The 23,676-nt window shown below is 37.7% G+C and overlaps 1 protein-coding gene across 1 annotated transcript; it reads right to left on the bottom strand.

Annotated features, from left to right (window-relative positions):
• Positions 1 to 419: 419 nt before the first annotated feature.
• LOC127027958 (growth hormone receptor-like) lies at positions 420 to 17,874 on the bottom strand. The gene is made up of 8 exons (XM_050913800.1): positions 17,856 to 17,874; positions 16,069 to 16,198; positions 13,467 to 13,627; positions 12,228 to 12,406; positions 7,237 to 7,408; positions 4,905 to 4,995; positions 2,014 to 2,083; positions 420 to 1,752 (listed from the first exon to the last, which is right to left on the bottom strand). Exons 1-8 carry the CDS (start codon positions 17,872 to 17,874, stop codon positions 790 to 792), a joined length of 1,785 nt encoding a protein of 594 aa, XP_050769757.1. The 3' UTR covers positions 420 to 789.
• Positions 17,875 to 23,676: the final 5,802 nt, after the last annotated feature.

Below are 23,676 nucleotides of genomic sequence, written 5' to 3'. Positions count from 1 at the left end.
AAACAGAATCATTTGCTCAAATATTTTTTATATTTTAAAGTTTTCTACAAAACTTTAAATTTAATGTATATTTCTATATTAGTTACCATAAGAAAATAATAGAATCAGTTACTGTAAGTTTCTACAATATTTGAAAATTTCTCTACAGGTTTCTTTGGAGGTATAAAATGGCTCTGTAAAAATCTATTTTTTCTTTTTGCTGCAAACAAAATTTTATAAAACAGAAAACTCCTTTTTAAGATTGCAGCAATTGCATTCCTTAGATGGGTCATCATAATTAACCTACAGTGTGTAGTGTAATAGAAAACATTTATGTTTTTATTACTAAAATATTAAAATATATTTTATTAATTTATATAAATCAAAATAGATGTGTTTGTTATTCAAACTAATTTTTTTCACCTATATGTTCAGTTCCCAATTATTGATATAAAGATCTCTGCCAACAGCATGATTTTTACTAAATTATTAGACTTTAAACCACCTGATTTTTTACTTTATCAAAATGCATGATTTACTGTACATTAAACATAGTCATTTCAATGTTTAGTATCGCAAAAATCAACACCCACAAGAACAAGACAATCACTGCTAGTAAAAGTATCAAGACAAAGTCATAGATAATATTTACAGAACACAATAGGAATATTTTGATGAATATTTTATGTTTCAACATTTCAGATAAAATTATAAGAACCATGAGAAACTTTTAGACTTCATTTTGGTTTCAGCATACAACCCCGAGCTGACTCTGCTGTGAAATACTGCACACACCTAGTCAAAGAAGAGCTACGGCATGATTTTGTTCAGCTGGTCTGTGCTCACATAGCCACAAGACATGTTAAATTCCTTGTCCGGCACAGGCAGTGCAGTTGCATTGAGCACAAGGCCTTGTGGAGAGTGAATGATATGAATAGACGTATAGTCTGGGACAGGCATCTCTGAACTTGGGGTTTCTGCTGTTGAAGCTCCAAGATTGACATCGGTAGTGGTAAGGCTCTCTGTGGTGAAGTAAGCGTCCTCATTACAGCTTTGCTCCTGAACATGCGGCTCATCCTTTTCATGGGAAGTCACAGCAATACATTTTTTCACATCTGCCTCATGGAAGTAGACGTTGTCCATGGTGAAGTTCTGTTCTGTGCAGCCTTCACACTGTGCTCTCCCCACCTTGGATTTCTGCCCTGGCGAAAGTACAACACTGCCTGCTGGAGTAATATCACTCACTTGCGCGTAAAAGTCAGTATTTGTCAATGAATTCTGGTTACTTAGCTGGGTATGGACTGATGGACTAGCTGAGTCAATGCTGTCTGCAAAAGGTGGCCACAACTGGCTATTTTTGGACTGAGTATTAGTATGCAGCTTTTGGGTGTCTGTGTTGGCAAGACTTGGAAGTGACTCATCATTATCTTTCCTATCAAGGCACAAGAGATCCTCTTCTTTTTCAGTTACCTTTTTGAACTGATCAATATCAGAGATGGCATCACATGTGTCGCTTGCACTGAAGTCTGTCTCTGGAATATCTGGTTCACAACAACTGGCCCGTCCAGAATCATCATCCTTTGCTCCCAAGCAACTCTGTGATTTCAGATGATCTTCACTCAGGAGCCTGTCGGTATCTGAGACTCTGTTCTTTTCATCAGGGTCTTCTATGTCCAACTCAATAAACTCAACCCACAAGTTGTCATTGTATAGATGTGTCTTGTAGCTGTCATGGCTGGCTAAGATGGAGTTCACTTCATCTAGCTTTCCTTTCTATAAAGCAAGAAAAAAATAATGTTATAAAGGAAAGAATAAAAACGCTTGTGCTTTTTATGGTGTTAACTTAAGGAAAGGTAACTGTAGCTGATGTAATAATTGCAAAGTGGGTTTTTTTTTTTATTTTATGAAAACTAATTCTGTGGCAACTCCCCCATGTCATAATTTTTTCCTACAAAATTGTTCTGCCTGGGACAACAATTGTCACCTGCTACTACTACAATGATTCCCACTGTAGATTTTAGAGCACAATATTACCTTCAAGAGATCTGGGTCAATCCCTTTAATCTTTGGAACTGGCACAGGAGGAAAAATCAGCATTTTTAACCTGGAAAAAATAAATTATGGCTTTTAATTGACAGTGGTCCTTTATGAGTAGTTTAGAAAGAAAAGAGCTTTACATTGCATTTATACTTATTTACTTCGAAATTGAAATGTTTGAAGATTCAATTTCAAATAGTGCTAAGGAAAAGAATGATTGTTTTCTCTCATTCCAAATAAAAAAAAGTTTTCTGCAGCCTTCCTTGTTGAAATCACATACATTTGTGTGGGAATCCATTTTGGACTCCAGTCTTTAATGCTCTATAGAAAGAGAGTAAATTCCTAGAGCACTGTCAATAGTTTCCCTTTTTACATAATTTTCAAAGGAACCTGATACAATTTTTTTTTCAGGGACAAAGTAGTCTTGCATAAGCCCAATAAATTTAAATAGGGGAACAGAAAAAAAGGAGTTGGTGAAAAGAGTGAATTACTTTAGAACTAATAAATAAACCAGAAACACAACTTCAAAAATTTAGGCTAGTATTTTGCCATCTCTATGACACTTCTGTTTTCTGAATTATTAATGTAACAAGTAATATATAATAATGTCCTGGTTTTGGGTAATTTTACTTTTTTTTTCCCTCCTCCTCCCCACCCCACTGGGAGGGGGGAGGGGGAAGCGGCTGCGTGGTGCTGAGTTGCTGGCTGGGGTTAAACCACGACAAATAACAACAGGGTTTTACCCTTGTAGAGAAAGAACTAGTCACTTGCTTATGCATGTACATACTGTGGAAATAGATATTATTCTAATTCTTCATAAAGTGAATTTCTAATTCTTTGAGAAAAAAACCCACAACCAAACAACAAAAAAGAAAACCCAAATAGAAAGATGATTTTTCCATTAATAATAATCCAACAATAGCAGGTCATGCCTATCTCCTCCATTTTACCTCCCTGCTTCTTTTGCAAACAGATAAACTGTACTTCCCAAAAGGAAAAATCAGCATTCTCTTTATACTGGGTTACTTGCCTATTTTAGAAAGTAAGCTGTGGGAATGGTAGATCCAAATCCAAATATTAGTTTTGCTGCATTGTTAGTGACCTTGGTGAGGTCCAGGGAGGATCAGAGGGGTCTTAAGAAGTGCTAGAGAGAAATTTAGGCAACTTCTGCTTAACTATGGCAGGCCCAAATTCCCCAGCTGTTTTTGTTTTTGGCAGACCCTCAAAGTTCTGCCCAGCAAGCCTCAATGAGAGCCAGAAATCCAGTAATTTTCCACCTAATCCCTGGAGGGGCTGTGTTAGCTGTGCACTGGCTGGTCTCTCAGAGTACTAGTTTAAGATTTGCACTTACAGTTGAATCCACAAATCAGCTATTCTGACAGGATTGGGCACTGCTTCTAACAAAACAGACAAAGGATTTTACCACTCACTGCCTAGAGAAATCATTCAGGAGGGAGAACTATGCTCTGCTCCTTTCTTAGCCTTGCATAATTCAAGCCTACATCTCTCAACTCTAAAAGAGTATGGCCTAACCCTATGGCATCTGTCCTAGGGAGCCTGGTTCAGATCTTGTGAGATCAGAGTTGAGGAAACTATGAATTGATATCTTTTCAGATACAGGAGGAAACTGAGCCTGGATATTTTGCATTACTGGAAACCTATGCAGCCTGCTCTTCTGCAGAAGATATTGCCACTCCCACAACCACGTGCACCAGTTTGAAGGAAAGGGTGAAGGCCCATAGGTCCAGAAAAACTTTCCAGATGAAGGGTCCTCAGTGGAGAAAAGCCTCCTCCAGCAATCATGATTAGCATGGAAGATATTAATGAGCTGTGATGAGAGACATGCTTCAGCCCTCAGGATCTTCTGTGACCAAGCCACTCCTTGCTCAGTGTGCTGATCTTAGTGAGCTCCTGGTCCCACGTGCGAGTTGTTCTTGCCCCATTCTGACACATCTAGCTTTTGTCATGCATTGTATCAGGAGCCTTGCTCTTAACTCTGGGATTGGGATGCTATTGCAGGGAGTGGCTTCCTTAAGTTAAGCACTGCCAAAGCATAGTGCTGCTTGCCTAAATTATTTTTTTAGAGCTGCTCCAACTGCACCATCTTTTTTTCATTTCAGTGATTTGTCCTTATGCTGGTATGTGCAAAACACCTCAGTGTTCACTTTCAAAGTGTATCTACAAGACCACTGACAACATGCATGTGTGCACTGGGGCTTGACCGTGGTGTTGCTCCATAGTCTAGGACAGTACTGGTATGACATCCAAGCTGAATTATTCTGCCAAAACCCATCCCTGAACACACATTTTAGGGGATGAATTCACTTTGAGATCATTTTGTCATTTTTATATATGTGTCATTGTGTCATTTTTATAAATGACACAATCCTGAGCTTTGTTTTATTTTATTCCTGTTACTTATAGGAGCTGCAGTCTATCCACAGAGACCAAATACTGCCCTGTGACTCAAGCTCTTTCCCTTGGCTCAATGAAGAAATAGTCAGAGATTAGTGGAATAGTCTAAGAACAAAAACAAATATATAGACATATGTTTGTGTGAAACTTTTGAACAATAAGTGGGTAAAAATAGTATTTACAAAATTTAAATGGACTAAAAAAAACCCAATCCCCTTCAAAGCCTAAGTAAATTAGCTAAGTAAATACTGTAGTATAAAATGTTCTGCAATCTAAAAGGAACAGGAGCTGTCAACATAATCAGTTTCTCACTGCTGAAGGCCTAGTATGTACATATGCCATCATCCATGTAGTTTAAGAGGATGGACAATAATCCTCAAAATAGTTTCTAGTCCCCCAGATTTGAAAAAAATTTAAGCACTCTATTTTTTAAGCTACAAGTACATAAAATCTGACAAATAAAAACTCTCTACCTTGGTTGTTTGGACAACAGGATTAAGATCACTGTTATGGCCAGCCCACATGCTCCAAAGATAACAACTAAGAACCATGGAAACTCAATTTCTGAAACAACAGAACAAAAACACGTTAGCAAGAATCTGCATCTCTGTTGCATCTTTAATTTCAACCTTCTCTTCTGCTGCCTGAGGATTCCGAAGTCATAAAAACTGATAGGAAAATTTTTGGTTACTTAAATGTGAAAGTTCTGTGTTAAGCAGAAATAAAAATACCCTTTTGGTCTCAACAGTTTCCATATTGCATTTGTGAGTCCACTGAGACTCCTTGCAAAAACAGACTGAGTTTTTAAATATAAACAAGATCTTAGTGCAGACAATATATGTAGCAAAACCAGCCATGAGGAACATTCTGCCTGCTTGGAACATGGTACCAGTAGTCCTGATGGCATATAATGCCACAGACCATGTTACTGCTTGTTTGCCCAAGCTGAGAGAACATTATTAATAGCATGCTAAATCATAGACAAACTAGTCTTCTCTCACAGAAACTAAAATATGGTGGTGTCAAAAAGCATAATACTACTCTTTCTAAAGGCAGAACATTAATTATGTTGTGAACCGCCAATTGCAAAAAAAAAAGAAAAGAAAAATAAAAAATATTTCTCCCTTTTATTTACCTTGCAGGTGGCTACAAAGAGAAAATTTAGGTCATTGAGAAATGCGATTTGGTAGGAATGAAGAACAATGCTGATAAATGAAACATTTTATCTTTTAAATACTGGCAATTCCATCATACTTAAGCTGACACTGTAGAATACAAAGTATAGAGAAATTTATTCTGGCTGTAACCTTAGATTCTTCTCATTTGTTCCCAATTTTAAGTTTTCCATACAAACTTCACTCATTTTTTGGGCTAAGAAATACTGGACAGGAAGCTTTAGAATTCTATACATGAACATAATATGCAGCCTTTTGGACAAAAAAAAATAATTCAGGCATCAGTTTTAGCCCTCTGCTCTCAGCTTAGATTTTGACTGGACATGTTTTCAGGCATGAGTATTTAAAGTCCTATTTGGATATGTCTATGTTAGGTCCCTAATTTAATGGAGAACCAGTAACTCCTTGTCATGTCAGTGAGACCTGTGAATGTCCAGCTGCTTCAAAAAGTTAGAATATTACATTTGAATTTAAATACTTAACTTTTAACATGGAAAATTTCAATTTTAATTCTGTGTTCCTAAGGGTAAAATACAAAACAAGTAAGAATAAATTTTGCCAGACCATCTTATGGTTTCTCAATTTTCCTTTGCGAATTTCCAACTTATGTCCCAATTCAGCAATGCAGTACATGGTGGAGAACTGATCCATCAAATCAGATCACTGCTGCTGTGTGAGATGTATAGATATGGATCAACTTGCAGAATTTGGGTTGTAGTGACTGAAGAAAACTGTGCTCGTATGATGGCCTTAGATTTTCATAGTATTTTAATTTTGTTCATATAAAACCTTGACAACTTAATGCAGTTCATATGAAAACCTTGACAAAATAATGCCACATGTCCAGAACATTAGCTGTTCATATAAATTAGGAATGAAAACTAGTAATACAAAGAGTTAAAAAGGCCAATCTAGCAAGATTTTGAAAGATAAGAGTTATGGGTGGTTTTATTTAACACCTCCACTAATACTCTAGAAAATTAAGTGAAGCAGCTTGTTAAAATAACTTGCTGAAGAGCTCATATTTTGAAGAGTTAATTTAGTAGCTCAGACCTGAGAATGCTTTAGGAAAAGGCACTGTCTCATTCTTTTAATAGAAAAAATGTGGTGCTCAATGGCTGTTTCTTCTTCTGTCTTTAATAGCACTTTAAAAACAAGTACAAGACAGAAGCAAGAATCAGAAAAACGCTGTCCTTGATAGTATCAGGCAGATCAGAAAAGCACATCATTCTGGTAACAAACTTAGCCAGCAGTATAACACTTTAATAGAAGTGACAATTCTCTTTACTACTGGAGTGCTCAGTTTACACAATGAAGTATGAGATTTAACTGTATTTTAGGCTCTATAGGATGTGCAACAGCAGTTATTATTTCTGATTCTTAAAGCTATCTGTATTTTTGCTCTCTGATGAGCTGGGAAAGTCTTGCTGAGTTTACTTCTGAACTTGTATATGGAATTTGTACACTCAATCTCACCCAATGATTTTCATGTAGTAGGCTGAATTATCAATCCATTCAAGCATACAACATCAAAGGTAAGGAGAACCCCCCCCCCCCCCCAACCCAACACCCAAAAGACAAAAAGACAGCAATGGTTATAAAAACACTTTGCTGCACTTTGCTTATTTACCTTCAGCACAATGAACAAATTCAACGCCTGTTTGAGAAAAAGATACATAAAGGATTTCACTGAACTCCCCAAATTTTTCGGAGGTACGTTGTCTTGATCGGACTCGTATCTCATAATCTCTTCCCATCTTCAGAGAGTACAGTGGAACCATTGTTGAGAGCCTGGGTTCTAACTGTAAAGACAGAAGGACTGCGATTTATTTAAGTTATACTGGCAATTTTACACTGCTTCTTGATTTCAGAAATAAACATTTTACTACTTGGAACTGTAAGGATACCATGAGAAGAGTTCAGAGAAAATTCACACCATTTACTTTCGACTTACTAGCCATCAGGCTTTGTTGTGATTCAGGGGACCAAAAGCGGAGAATCCAAGCTCTCTGGAAATACAGTCAGTGAAGAAAGGCAGCTGCACCCTAGTTACATGCCATAAGTAGGTGGTGTGAATATCTCCCACTGATCTTATCAAGTTGTAAATCCTTTTTACTGTTATAACACATTACTGACTTCACAATGCCAAAAACCTTGTTGAAATAACATGAAAGTCAAAACTAATGCAATATCCACTACAGAATTAATTTTAAGAAGAAAAAAGATTTAAAGGCCTTCTAACCTGTATTGCATCTTACAAATGCATTTATTTGGGGAAGACTGCATAGCTCCCAAAATCTTCAACTATATATAAAATGTGATAATGGAGACTCTGGGAGAGCTGGCATCAGATTGTCGGTCTTGAGACTTCTAAATTAAGTATTAACTGCAACATACTTAGATACTGCTGCATATCAAACTATCACATTGGAGGTCTTAACATGTAAAATCTCTCTTTTCTTCTATTCCTCCTCTAAGAATATGTATTTTTCTATTCTATTTTAGCTCCAACAGCCCAAGTATATAAAAATAAGGAAAATGCACAAAATAGAAATGCACGTGGCAGATGTTATATTCTACTTTTACTTCAGAATCAAGTATGATACTGGCAAAACTCATCATGGGCTAAGAATTAAAACACCTGGAAAACAACAGTCATTGGGGATTTGAAAGAAGCTTGAACAATACAATCCTATAATCACTGTAGCTGCATAATCTAAACTTGAGAACATTCTGTTGGTAGCTGCGATCTGTGGAGTTCTCATGATCCCTGGTGGCTCCAGACTCAAGTGTTCTGAGAACCAACCAGTCAGATTTTGGAGGAGGCAGTGATCCCAGACAGATTGCTTTTCTCTGCTAGTGGTTGAGCACAAGATCCTGGAGAACCATCGCTCTACATCACAGAGGTTTTTAACATGTGAAGATAATCCAGTTGGAAAGTGTTGGGAAGGGAATACAATCTATACTAGTCCAGTTTACTTATTTTGTGCTATGAAGCCACAAAGAAGTAGTACGCTAAAGTTTTACAGTATATAATTTAAATTTTTTTTTTCTGAAACAATTAGTAGAAATTCTTAGGAGAGGGATGCTGAACCACACAAAATTTTATGTACCCCAAATAATGGTGGCACTTGGAAAAGGCAATATGCAGGCCAAAATAGAGCCCTGAAAAATATGAAGTAGAATTACTGTAGCTGTACACCTGAAATTGCAAGAGTTGCTAAAGAGCAGATAATTGATTAATGGGCAGGATGTCTCTAGTCCATCAATGGACTAACAAAACTTTATGTAAGACACCTGGATGGAGCAAGATGTATAGACTGGGGAAGGTACAGCATGAACTGAATAGATGAATAGGATTTGTGATATGAATCAAATCAATTAAAAACCATATGAGAGAGACATGATAAAAGATAACTAATAAAAATGCACAACAGCATATAGCAAACTCTTTTAAAGTATGTGAAGGGGAGCTTGGAACCAGACCGCTGGGTTGCTGGACTTACTGCATGCTGTTCAGTCAGTGTACACAGAGTGATGCTTTTGATTGATTGCCATACTAAAGAAATGTGTGACAAACCTGCTGTCACGCTGAGCTGTGTGACTGCGCTGCCTGTGTGAGTCTGGCCCTGTAAGAGGGGGTTAACACAGGCTTCGGAGCAACTGTTTGTCACTAGTCACCTGGAGCCCCCGGGGATGCTGAGAGTGCTCTCTGGGATGGGGGCACCAGAGGCAGAGGCTGGCCCAGGCACAACAGGCAACACAGCAACCAAGGCAATGGCTTTCACCAACTTTAACAGAAAAATAGTGAAAACTGGGAGATGGGCAGTACTGGGGAAAGGTTCAGACATACCCTGGGGAAGGCATAGCACAGGGTCAGGCACCCATACAACACAGGTATCCATGTATCCACATGGAGATATTAGGCTGTATATCTAATGCAGTGTAGGGAGATGAGTTTTGCTCCCCCAAACTAGTAAGCCCTGTATCTCAGCCACAGTGCTGTATGGACACAACGATGGTGTTCAGCTCTGGAGTTAGTACTCCATGCTTCCCTGCCCTAAGTGCACTTCACTGCAGTGTGAAATGGACCTTTTCCAGCAGAAATTCAACAAGATAACGAGAGCCAGCAGAGTCCTCCCTGGTCCAGCCCTCTTCACTGAGGACTGAGCTGTGATCACCAATTTCATCCCATGTCAGGTGGATCTGGGCCTGTTGGTTTGGTTTTTTTTTTAATAAGTCAAAAGATCAGCCCAATTTAAAATATGATAAATAACTAAAGGAAAATTAGACTTTCAAAATTCCCTATCACACATACATTTTTAGATACTTCATAGTTAAACACTTCACTACTAAGTCATCATTCTTCACTACTGCTCAGATGGTGTGTGTTTTCACACCTTATTTGAAAAACACAGCAGCCTCACAGGGTCTGTATAGCTATTGCTAGTCATGACTAGTAAACTTGGATAGACATAAAAGGGGACAGAATTTTATTCTAGTGAATGTAATGGGCAACACTTCAAGATAAGAGTAGAATTTTAAAAAGATACCCAGCAAGGAGCTACTAACAATGATGAAAGTTTTTCAAACTGTGAGCCAGATTAAATTTGGCTCTGTCTCATGAACAGCCACTATATGAGGGTGGGGATTTTATTGTTTTTAGGAAGTTTCTCAGAAAATAATTTTGATCCTCTTATCACTATGACTTATTGTTATAACACTTTACTAATTAATGTTTTAGTCCTCTTTCATTTAATAAGTTATCTATTTTCAATTAGTAAATGGATTGAAAAAAATGAATGCTATACATGAAAAATCAAACAAGTTCATCCCAAAACCTCTAAAAAATTACAAAAAAGTCTCAGTAAGGGGGAGATTTAGTACAATTTAAGTACTATAAATTCATTTTTGTATCAATTTTTGTATCAGTTATATGTAAAAAGCATTATGATATATTTAAGCAAAGATTATCCTTTGTGTATAAAACTAGTAATAACAGTATAACTGGACATCTCTCTCTTTACTGCTTCAACACTCATTACAGAAGATATTTGTAGAAAAGAATGCAGAGTGAAATCATTGCTCCAATGCTGTTATTAGGAGTTTTGCAATTGTCTCAGCCCAGACCAAGATTTTGTTCAAAAAATTCTCTTTTGTGCTCTAACTGATAGTGTTTCAGGGAATTATGCCATGTTTGTGCTTTTAAGCTGAAAGGCACAATAACATACAATATATACAGCTGCAGTACAACATAATCTATAGTACTATTTTTCTTGAGGCAAGTATAGTATTCAGCAATTGCTTATCTGTTTTCTGAAAGAAGAAACACTGAACTTCAAACCTTTGCTCTCCTGAGAAGAACTGTTCTCAAGGCATGCTGGAATTATTGATGGTACTGGAGCAAGAACAAAGCTTTATTAGGGTATTTATATGATTGATTCCTAAAGGCTTATAAAAAAATCAAAACTGTGCATTTTTAAAGAGGTATCTGTATTATTGCCTGCTTTTGTAAATCCCATAAATACTCTGCATATTTTCAAGTTCTTAAGGAGTATTGATTTACTGCCTAAACTTAACTCATTTCGTAGGCTTTAAAATATAGAGGCTATACAGTAAGTGTAGCTTAAACCAGTATAGAAAGAAATTCAGACAAGTATTAGGAAAAAGTTATAGACATTATAGGCTATATACCAACTTGACTATGTTTCAGTTGGTAAATTTGCCTTTTATAGATTAAGACAAATTCATAACAGTATTATCTGCCTTCCTTCTGTCAGTTAACTCACTTCATATTAATAAGAAAGTAAAGGAAGGGTTCTGCTCTGAAATTATGTTCTTATTGCATTGAACTGGTATTCAGGAAGAAGTCTCCATATGCAAATATTCCATGACACACTGGCACTTAGCCTATGCATTCAGATAAGCTGGGTGCAATTTTTTTCCCCATAACAGGAAAACTAACTACATGAGAAGTTAGTGATTTTCAAAAGAAAATTTAAAAGATTTGGGGTATAAACATTTTATATTTTCATGGACTATCCATATAGTCACAAATTTAACATTGCTGTCTGGTATGAAATCTGTATGTCTTATCTATGTTGCATTGTTTTTACTTGCTTATTGTATCAAATTTTAAATTATAACTCAAAGCTTTTATTTCTTTTTTTAATCTATTGAAAAGATATTTATAAATATTAGAACTTTACAGGTACCCTGAAAAATCTGGACTGACACAGTGACATTTTCCAACCATAATATTTCTGTTCCAACTATTAAAAATACTATGCACTGTTTCAAATAGCTGAGGTTTAGGAAAACAATAGAGAAATATTTTATCCTTGAAAAAACTTGTATATATGTGGCTATTGCTATACTTCCTAATCTAACACAGGGATTTCAGGGTCTCTCATTATTATCCTGTGTGCCAACTATCTTGACACATAAAGTTACAATGTTTGCCAAAAAACTTCAGAAGAATATGGGCATATTGTTTAAGACTTAAGGTATCATCTAGTTAGCAATTACAAACCTGTTGCTTTTCATAACAGTACAAGTGTTAGGGACAGAACAAGCCTGCACTGTACTACGACTATTGTATAATAAATATTTGCTTCATACCTCCTTCCATTTTGTCTCATTAACTTCTTTGTACTGCAATTCATACTCCAGAGTAATCCATCCCTTCTGAACATCTGCTGTTGGTGGTGGATCCCATCTTACTTGGATATCCCCATGGATCCCAGTCTGACTAGTATTTAGCAGAGTCCAGTTAAGGTGGACAGGGGGATCAGGTAGTACTGTTTAAACAGAGTATTTGGAATAAAACAGCCAGTTTTCAATGTGAAATGACCATTCTTACTACACACTGTTAAATGATTTCAGGACTAAAAAAGCATATTAACCACACATTTGCTGATTAAAATCTAAACCTATGAATCAATGACAAAGTCACTACAAGTTTGGTAACAAGAAGGCACCCTGCCATTGGCAGTAGACACGCTCTGCATAAATCTTACCTGAACGACTAATAAAGACAACTAAGAATGTATTACCTATTACACTACATTTTCCAATAGCAGCTTATAAAACACTGAGACATAAACAATTCTCCATCAAAACTTAAATTTAGAGTTCTCACTATAAATAAAAACAATAATTGGAGTAACACAGAAAGATAAATTAAATATTTAATAACTACTTCAGAAATAATGTTGAAATGCATTGAAAAACTATGGTATCTGAAAAATTATTCTAATTTTGCTCAGCTGAAGAAAAGGGAACAGTGGATATTCTAGTCACTTGCAGGAATAAAAAGTGTTAATTGCATATACATACACCACTGCTCTGAACAAGCAATAATGTCTGGAAAATCCCAGACAGTCACAATTCATATCGCAATTAATATAAATTCTAGCTTAGAAATGCTAAAAATCCTGATTCTGCAGATTTGTGTTGATTCAGGAACAAAAACCTATTTGGTTCCAGAACTTTGCAGAATCAAGATTTTAACGCCATCCTTGCTCACACTGAACAAGGGGATGTAGCATCCATTAGAAAGGGCTCAGAGTGAGAGCAAAGGCAAACTCATCTGCAGACATTTGAGAGACCACTGGTATTCATAAAGAGAAACCACGTATTTGCTTTTATCCTTTTAGCTTTCTTCCAACCTGGGCAATATTTTCTGGTGTGGATCACATTACATATGTTACAAAACCAAATCCCTTCCTATATATCGTATTTTTTAGAAACTAACCTGAGAGGGGGAATTTAAATACAGTATGAATAATACGAAAGCTTATAGAATCACACCTATTGTGGTATAAAAATATAGAGGTAAAATGCACAATGGAAGCATACCTATTTCATCAACACTGAAACATTTTTCATCAAATACTTCATCTTTATTGGCAAGCTTAACACAATACGGTATCCAAATAGAGGTGTAGGATGTGTTGAAATAACAACTATTTTCTCCTGCAGTGATATAATCAGGGCATTCTTTCCAGTCTTCATCATTCCTAGAATGACAACAAAAATGTAATATACATGACAGAGAGATTTATAGATCTTACAAGGTACAAATTATAGATGTTACAAGACATGTTGTTGATAAGTCATAACTTCTATGGAAGTGAGAAATACATGTCAATATTTATTGTGACTTAGAATGAAGCCAAACCACTATCCAAACCACCTGCATAAATGTGTTTAGGTTCTCATGTACTGGTAGTGGCATTTCTGTGCTTTGGATGGTGTTTCCAAAAGATCAGTCAGAGAGCACATGTTGTCATGCTGGTAGGTGCTAATGACTACCAGCAAGCACAAACTTAGGTAAATTTGATATGCATTTAAGCAACTGTTGTTCAGGCAAAATTAAATTGCAACAAGATGGCCATCTATATAATGAGATCTGAAACAGTGAAAGCCAGTCCTTACAGCAGATCAGTACTGCACCACCTGCACAGCCAAGGACAGGGGAGTGCATTGCCCTGGGGAGCTGAATTGGGATGTAGGCACTGGACCATTGATTGCTCACATGGGAAAGTGCCCGAGGGTGAATGCTGCAGGAGACCTGGCACAAACCAACCCAGGACTGCAGGATGTGAATGAAGGGAAGAGAAATACAGTGCTGTGAGTGAGGAAGGGCTAAATTCCTTGGGATACAGAACTTCTAAAACACAGGCTTGGAACTACTAGCAAGAAACCCCTTATGTTTTTCCATTCTGACTTTGTTAAAAAATTCATAAATGCTCTTTGTAAATAAAAGAATTGCAGCAGGAAATATCACATTCATATATTTAATTTCATCTCTTAAAAAAAGACAAACCAGCAGTTATAAAGAGTGGCATGAATTCTTAGACTGAGAAACACTGCTACTTGTGTAGGGTCATTTTCATACGGCCAAGCTGAAACTATGCAGCAGGTCCAAAACCAAAGAAGTGTTCAGTAAAGCAAAATGGGAACAACCAGATTATTAGAAATATTCTACAGGAAAAGTGACAGACATTTATTCAGTATTTCTGAAATCACTTTAGAAAAACAAATCTGCTGTTCTTTATCTCAATACTCTCTCTCAGCCCAAATATAGACGGAACAGGGATCTTTTCAAAAATTACAGTCTTGGTTTGTTAAAAATATACTGTAAATGCCTTTTCTTACTAAGAGCCATTCAAGCTGTACAGAAGGAGGATTAAGCTAAACCAATTATGCCAAGTGCAGCCTTCAATACTGGAGTGGGTGCTTAAGAAGTAAAAAGGCAGATGCTACATAAATTGAGTAAGAAGCATTTCTGCCACTAAGCACAGGTCTTGTGCTTAGCTGATGAGATCAGACACTTTTCTAAAGGAAATGCTGTAGCTCTGCCAGAGTCAGTACTTGATAAAGGTGTACGCGGTTAGACACTATGGTTTGTGTTAAGCAGGAGACTGGGTTAGGTGATATATTTCAGTCCTGAGCCTTATATGTTGCTTGCACATTAAAACAGAAATATTTTTAATGTGGATGTTCAATTCACATCTTTTATTGTAGTATACTAATTTCTGGGGCAAAGATGAAATGTGATCTGTTCAACATATGTGGTACTGCTTTATTGTAGAGTTTAATTAATTTTTAAAGTTTGTACTCTCTTGATGCATGCCACTGACAACTGTCAAGTAAACATTTACACTTAAATAGTGGTTTTAACTTGGACCCCTATATTTCTGAGAGGTCTCGGAAAAGTAAGAAATCAAACTTTGCCATTAAGCTTAAGTTTGCTAAGCAAATGTATCATCACCAGTAGAAAGCATCTGTAGATCAAAAAGGTTGAAACATTAGATGGAACAGAAACTCACATCCTCCTATTCCTGTGAACAAAAGGCCTATTTTCCTTAATAGCCATTACTGGTAATGTCTATGTCCTCTTTCAGGCTAATCATTGTAACATTCTGAAAATTACAAGAGCTTAAGTGGAATGTGAATCAGAATTGAACAGGGCTCAATGAAACATAATCCCCAGTCTCAGAGCAGCCTTTTTACCTGGACCTGCACATTCAGACTTTAATCTAGCAATTGATCAAAAAATTGAAAGAGGCTTGTATCCAAACTCCACATCTGAGCACAGATATAAGGAATCTCACAGTTGCATGTTAGGTTGATAAGGAATAAACTGAAGTTCCCTATTAAAAACTCCTTTCCCAAGCCATACAGTGTTCAGTTTTGGATTCTGCAACCTGGACCTAAATTTAATAAGAATGTGTTCTTAATTATCTGCCAAGTAATGCTTGTCACTGCAAAATGCTTGATAATTAACAACAAATTTTGACATTGAAAAATATGTACTTAAACCACAGTTTTATGCCCTTAAAAACAGTATGGTTCACATCATAGCAAAAAATTAACAGCAACGAGCTAACAGGCATATCAAAGTATATGACTTCTCTCTCTTTTCCTCTTTCTTTTGTTGTTTCCATATTATTACCTTTTCATGTACAATAGTTGTATTGTTCCTGGAGCAGTGAGGTTATAAAAATTTCCATCAGTCCAATAACATGAAAATGTCTCCAGTTCAGGTGATCTGCACTTGCTGATTTGTGGCCACTGCAAAAGGTCTGTCAGGAAAAATGGCAGGGGACAGAATGAGACACATTAAACAAATCCATAAGCCAGATTAACATGCTGTTAAAATGAAACTCATCATTTTTTATGAGTAATTAACTTTCCTTCCAATTGCTTACATACAACGAGGCAAGATTTAAATTCTTACATGCATAAACGTAGATGATTATACCTGTAGAAAGCCAAATTTGAAAGTCAAGCTCTCTTTTGTGCAGCGTGGAAATGTTAGTATCACAGCCTGACACACAGTGTGGGGATATGCCAGCACTGTAGCTGTAGTTCAGTACAGATATACCTGAATTAGCCCTGCACTTGCTTTAAAGAAAGTGTGGTACTGCAGAGCTCAGTATTAGACTAACCACAGCTTATTTACCCAGCTGAGCAGTTTTGCAATGTGTCTACTCATTAGAGTAGCTACCTTGAACTGAGTTCAGGTTTGTGTATACTACATTGTATAGATATAACCTTGCTCTGAGACAGATAAGGGCAGCTCTAAGCATGTGCCTGTTCTGCACATGCTGCTTCTATATTCATAATTTCTGTTCTTTGTCAAAACTGAAATGATGTAGGGCCATGAAATGACTGGTATAATTAGTCAGCCTCAGCAATCCTTGTGAGAAAAATAAAAACAGAAGTTGCAGGTATGATTCACTGCTTTCAAAGTAAGTACTTAACTTTTTCCTGATTTTTAAGGGTCTAATGAAGCAGTCATTCTAAAATGCCAATGTTTCCTATTTGGTCTGGAAAGCTTTCCAGAGGGAGATCACATGCACGTGGAAGCATCTACCTCTCTTCACTATCTGGGAAATATGATCATTTATTTAAGAAAATTTCTCAATGAGGCACCTAAAATGTAGATATTAGTCAGTTGTTTATGATCGATGAAATGATCCCTGGCCAGGGAACAACATGATGCTACTGGACTCTGCATGTCAAGATCTTTGCAAATATTTTTGCAGTATCACAACTGTAAATATTTGGTACAAAACATTTACACTCAAAGTTGGAAAAAAGTATTAAGATACAGACATCCACATGCACCAGATGCTTCCTACTATGCATGAGGATTTTGTAGCCTTCCTGCATGTTAACTCTTTTATTTATGGCTCAGACAGACACAGCCACTCAATGCCAGAACGATTTGTATTTCTTTGGCTTAATGGTTCAAATTGTGTCCTCTACATTCTACACTGCCAAGCATCCACATCAGGCAGTAACTAACACATGAATATTCATAGAATCATAGAATATCTCAAGTTGGAAGGGACCCATAAGGATCATCGAGTCCAACTCCCTGCTCCTCGCAGAACCACCTAACACTAAACCATATGACTAAGAGCGTCGTCCAGATGCTCCTTGAACTCTGGCAGGCTTGGTGCTGTGACCACTTCCCTGGGGAGCCTGTTCCAGTGACCAACCACCCTCTCAGTGAAGAACTTTTTCCTAATGTCCAATCTGAACTTCCCCTGACGCAGCTTCATTCCATTTCCACGTGTCCTATCGCTGGTCACCAGAGAGAGGACATCAGCACCTCCCCCTCCGCTGCCCTCCCCTTGAGGAAGTTGTAGACTGCGATGAGGTCACCCCTCAGCCTTCTCTTCTCCAAGCTGAACAAACCAAGTGACCTCAGCCGCTCCTCATAAGCCTTGCCCTCGAGGCCTTTCACCATCTTGGTCGCCCTCCTCTGGACACAGTCTAATAGTTTGATGTCCTTCTTATATTGAGGCGCCCAAAACTGCACACAGTACTCGAGGTGGGGCCGCACCAGTGCAGTGTAGAGTGGGACAATCACCTCCCTCGACCGGCTAGCTATGCTGTGCTCGATGCACCCCAGGACACGGTTGGCCCTTTTGGCTGCCAGGGCACACTGTTGACTCATATTCAACTTGCCATCGACCCAAACCCCCAGATCTCTTTCCGTGGGGCTGCTCTCCAGCCTCTCGTCCCCCAATTTGTATGTATAACCAGGATTACCCTGTCCCAGGTGGAGAATCCGGCACTTGCTCTTGTTAAATTTCATACGGTTGGTGATTGCCCAGCTCTCTGGTCTATCCAGGTCTCTCTGTAAGGCCTCTCTACCCTCAAGGGAGTCCACAGCTCCTCCTAGTTTAGTATCATCAGCAAACTGACTTAAGGTACATTCGACTCCTGCGTCCAGATCATTTATAAAAATATTGAAGAGCACTGGCCCTAAAACTGAGCCCTGCAGAACCCCACTGGTGACTGGCCGCCAGCCTGATGTAACCCCATTTACTATAACTCTTTGAGCCTGACCCGTCAGCCAATTGCTTACCCAAAGTATTATGGACTTGTCTAGCTGTGTGCTGGACATTTTGTCCAGAAGGATACTGTGAAAGACAGTATCAAAAGCTTTGCTAAAATAAAAAAAATCCCACATCTACTGGCTTCCCTTGGTCAACTAGGTGGGTGACCTTCTGTTTTGCTCACCCCATATCATTGCCTCATTTAACACTTTGGACATTGAATAAGGCCTGAATATATGTGCGTAAATAAGAGATTTCGTAAGTCAGGTGGCTTATTCTCCCCCCCAAAGTATTTAAAATTCTTCTTGCCAACTTAAAATAACTGATGTTTGATTAGAAAGATTTAAACAGAAAGGTTTTTTTCTGTTCCTTAGCCAGCATGTTACATTTCACTGAACTTTATAGAAATTTCTTTTTTAAATTGAAAAAAAAAATTGAAATGAATTGTTGCAGCAAATGGAAGAAATCACACTGTTCTTTTTCAGAAAATATTGAAATGAAACATTTTGACTATTGCACCTGGTTTTGTTTGGTATGGTATTCAATATTTGACAGCTTTGGTCTAAATCCCAAAATGCTTTTGGTCGACCTTGATTTGAGTTTTTACACATTTTTACACCATTTATCAAACAATTTTCACCTGGTTAAAACCAGCATACAATCATGAAATTGCAAACTATTATAACATAGATCAAAAATAAATCAGAATAAAAGACTCAAGAACAGTACTATATTTATAACTTTTTAAATTCAGGAATGTTCCAGCTTTCAAACTTGAACTTTCTTTTCTATTTAATGGAAAATCAAACCATTGTTTAAAAACAAAAGAAAGAAAAATAAATGAAATTTTGTGCCTCTACTTCAGACACATGAGTAAAATTGCCTCAATTGCATAATGCCTGTAATCAACAAGACATGAGTCTCTCCTTTCTTCTATAAACAGATAGTGTGCAAGAAAGTATATGTTATGGTGTTTCCTCTTTCTATCCTCAGCTACATGAATCAAGAATAAATATAGCTATTTTTACTGAAACAGGTTAAGAATTTGAGAAAATGATATACTGGAAAACTCTCCTAAGTTAGAATATTTCTGTTGATGCCTGCACCATATTTATAACTAGAACATACAATATTTAAAGCCCATGCAGACCATGTCCTCATCTCCAGGGGTAAATAAAGTCACACAGTCACTTCTTAACATGATGAAATGATTTGAATAGAATCAAACTTCACTTACATTTTGAGAGGTCCAGCAAGATCGTAGATATAGGCTCTACAATGTCTTAATAATGAATTCTGTTGAATTCACCAGCTTTATATACAAGCTAAATTAAGGACTATAAGACATACAAACTCTTCTAGGAAAATGGATTATAACACAGCCAGAAGGGGCATCAGTTACAATGGAGAGGATTACCAATGCACACAGAATACAGATTAAGACTTGGTCTCTTACACCTTAACTTTAGAGGAATGTATCCCTAAGGTCCCACTTTCTTTTCCACTTCCTCATGACAGGACTCTTATTTCTTTGTCTCACAGATGTTCCTTCAATAGGCACAAGAATTTTTGAGCAGGAAGCAGATTTGTCTGGGATTCATATACTCTTGGTTTACTGGTTTGTAATTTGTATTTTTGTTTTTTTTTATGACCAGTTCCATTTGTAAGAAAAATTATCTTCTGATTGATCGTTTCCAGTTTCTGTGTCAAGCTTCCAGCCTTCAAAATCGCAGGCTTCTGTGACTGACTGGAGGAAACTTTGTCATATTGACTTGTATAATGCTTGGCACTCTTAGGGTAGATCTCCTGAATTCCTTGTTTCCCACAGAATTAAATTATTAACATTGTACAGGACCCTGTGTGAGCTCTATCTCCTGAACAAACTGTACCAGAATGTGATAAATGAACACAATAGCTCAGCTGAATGCATTTAGGCATAAAGGCAGCAGGGTACTGAAAGTAAAGGCTGTCAAACTGAGATTTAAAATAGACTAGAAAAGCAAAACAAAGCATGGATACACACTTGCCCTTTTCCTACCTGATCCAATAAGTTCCGGTCAAATTGTCATGAATAAAACCACTCACTTCATTCAAGATAATGGCTTGGATGAATACGCAGATTCAACAGTAGAAAACACGGAAAAAACTGATAAATCTGTGGCTTCCACTGTGACTACTAAGAAAGTTTGGTAGAAAAGTTCCTAGTCCTGCCCCAGGGTTTACCTGAAGGTAAATGTTCAGCTGCCACAACTGTGCTGCAAAAGTGTAAAATCTCTTCACATTCTGCTCTCATTATGTTATGACCACAGATTAGCCATGGTCTAAACTCTGGCTCAGCCAGAAGAAACTGTGCCAAAACAGTAGCTAAAACAATAGTGCGGTTTATGGAAAGAATCAGGAATGCAGATGTGCCATCTCTTCTGCTTACATTTGTTTGTGGGTCACCAGCCTGCAGTTTTCCATTTAGTATAGTTTCAATGCTATATATTCTTTAATCATTAAAAAAAGAATATGATACTGTAACTGCAGCTTACTGAAAGTTATATATAGATGGACTTTAAAACAAAATAGTCTTAAAAATCTAGAGGTGTCAGAAGGCTAATTCCTTTAGAGATGAAGTTTCCTTGTTTTTTTGCTTAAAAGTTCCTCTAATAAACTTTAACTTTAAAGGGAGCTGGCCTTGAGTATAGAATAGTAATCACTAAATACCAATAGGAACTAAAGTTTATAACTGGAATGTAACAAAGTAGGTTATCCTCACCTCAGGGAAAGTCCTACTGCCACCAGAGCTCCAGCAGTTCTGCAGGAACAATGTTGGAGCAGTACATGAGTCATACAGAAACGTCTCCTACTAGTACGGGGCTTAGGTAGGTGAAATAATAATGAGCATATGAATGATATAAAAAAATCAAGCTAACTAAGCAGTAAATGAAAAAGGAGGATATATTTTTGCTGAACAAAAGGAGGCATTTCTGGTTGCGGTAATTTTAGAAGGTTTACGTAGAATTATCAGTTATCAGAACTTATGATACCTATCAAACCTAGAGCAAACTTAAACTTACAGAAAAATAACATGTTCCAATATGCAAATCAATGATAGAAGAAGCCTTACGCACCAATATATATCTTCATATAATCCACTCTCAAAGCATACACAATGCATCATTGCTGGAGCATAACAGAGAAAAATAGAAACATAAACAGGGGAATTAACTACATTTAAAATTGGAAACAGTTATGAAGACCTGGAGTGTTATTTACTGTAGCTCAAATTTGTATATTGAAAGTGAATGCTTGTCATGGTTTAACCCCAGCTAGCAGCTAAGCACCACGCAGCTGCTCACTCACTCCTCCCCCTGGTGGGATGGGGGAGAGAATCGGAAAAAAAAGTAAAATTCATGGGTTGAGATAAGAACAGTTTAATAATTGAAATAAAATATAAAATATAATAATAATAATAGTAATGAAAAGGGAGATAACAAAAAGAGAGAGAAATAAAACCCAAGAAAAGACAAGTGATGCACAATGCAATTGCTCACCACCCGCTGACCAACGCGCGAGCAGCGATCCACGCCTCCTGGCCAACTCCCCCCTGTTTATATACTGGGCATGACGTTCCATGGTATGGAATACCCCTTTGGCTAGTTCTGGTCAGCTGCCCTGGCTCTGCTCCCTCCCAGCTTCTTGCACACCTGCTTGCTGGCAGAGCATGGGAAACTGAAAAGTCCTTGGCTTAAGATAAGCGCTACTTAGCAACAACTAAAACATCAGCGTGTTATCAACATCATTCTCACACTAAATCCAAAACACAGCACTGTACCAGCTACTAAAAAGAAAGTTAACTCTGTCCCAGCCGAAACCAGGACAATATCCACCCCTTATTCTATACCATCTACATCATGCCCAGGTCCCACACCACCAATACATCCCAATTAATCACCATCACTTTTCCTGTCTCTTGATATATACACACAGATATCATTCCCTTAGTCTATGGGCCATCTCTATCAAATGTCCATTGAGTTCATTTAGTCCATGACTTTGGGTTCCATCTGTCATAACAGTCTTTCAGGGCAGGAAAGATGGTGTGTGGTACTGGATTGTTGCATGCTGAAGCCAGTTCTGGTTCCATCACCGCTGCGCTTGTCCGGTTCTATCATTGCTGCACTTTGCTTGGTTGCATCAAAGTTCATTCTTCATTAATTTGGGTGATTTTACTGTAATACCCTTGATATGGCATACAGCCACCATAGAAGTGATGATATACAGTGTTATATAGCAATCAACATCATACAATTTAATCTATTGGCTGTTCTCACCTAAAATCAAATCCCCTTGAGGCACACATCAGGCTTCCCCATCCTTCCGCATCACCCACCAAGTGCACCCAGGCCCTTGAGCAAAAGCAATCCCACGAATGGGTTTGCCTTTGCCTGAGGCAGGACTAACCCAAACTGTCTTCCCTAGCATATTTTTTATGTGCACTACAGGAACTTTATCCCCTTCTACAGAATGTAAAAGTTCTGATTGGGCAGGGCCAGCTCGATTGACAGATCCTCTAGTGTTGACTAACCAGGTAGCCTTTGCTAGGTGTGTATCCCAATGTTTGAAGGTCCCACCACCCATTGCTCTCAATGTAGTCCTCAATGAACCCCTTCATAAGTTGCCAATATCTCTTTTTCCGTTGTAGTGTAGTGGGCCTCGGATCCTCTGTATCCCCAACTCCAAAATCCTAGAGGTCGACCTCGGGTCTCCCCAGGTGCTTTCTGCCAGAGACTCCAGGTAGGGCCATTCTCCCCGGCTGCGGTGTAGAGCACATTTTTAACATCTGGTCCTGCCCGGACTGGCCCAAGGGCTACTGCATGAACTATCTCCCGTTTAATCTGTTCAAAGGCTTGTTGTTGCTCAGGGCCCCATTTAAAATCATTCTTCTTCCGGGTCACTTGATAGAGAGGGCTTACAATCAGACTATAATTTGGAATATGCATTCTCCAAAAACCTACAACCCCTAAGAAAGCTTGCGTTTCCTGTTTACTAGTCGGTGGAGACATAGCTGCTATTTTGTTGATCACATCCATTGGGATGTGACGACGTCCATCTTGCCATTTTATTCCTAAAAACTGAATCTTCTGTGCGGGTCCCTTCACCTTACTTTGTTTTATGGCAAAACCAGCTTTCAGAAGGATTTGGATTATTTTCTCCCCTTT

Source organism: Gymnogyps californianus, unplaced genomic scaffold (genome assembly GCF_018139145.2).
Source record: "Gymnogyps californianus isolate 813 unplaced genomic scaffold, ASM1813914v2 HiC_scaffold_109, whole genome shotgun sequence".
Lineage (NCBI taxonomy): Eukaryota > Metazoa > Chordata > Aves > Accipitriformes > Cathartidae > Gymnogyps > Gymnogyps californianus.
This window is presented reverse-complemented; position numbering and strand designations above follow the sequence as displayed.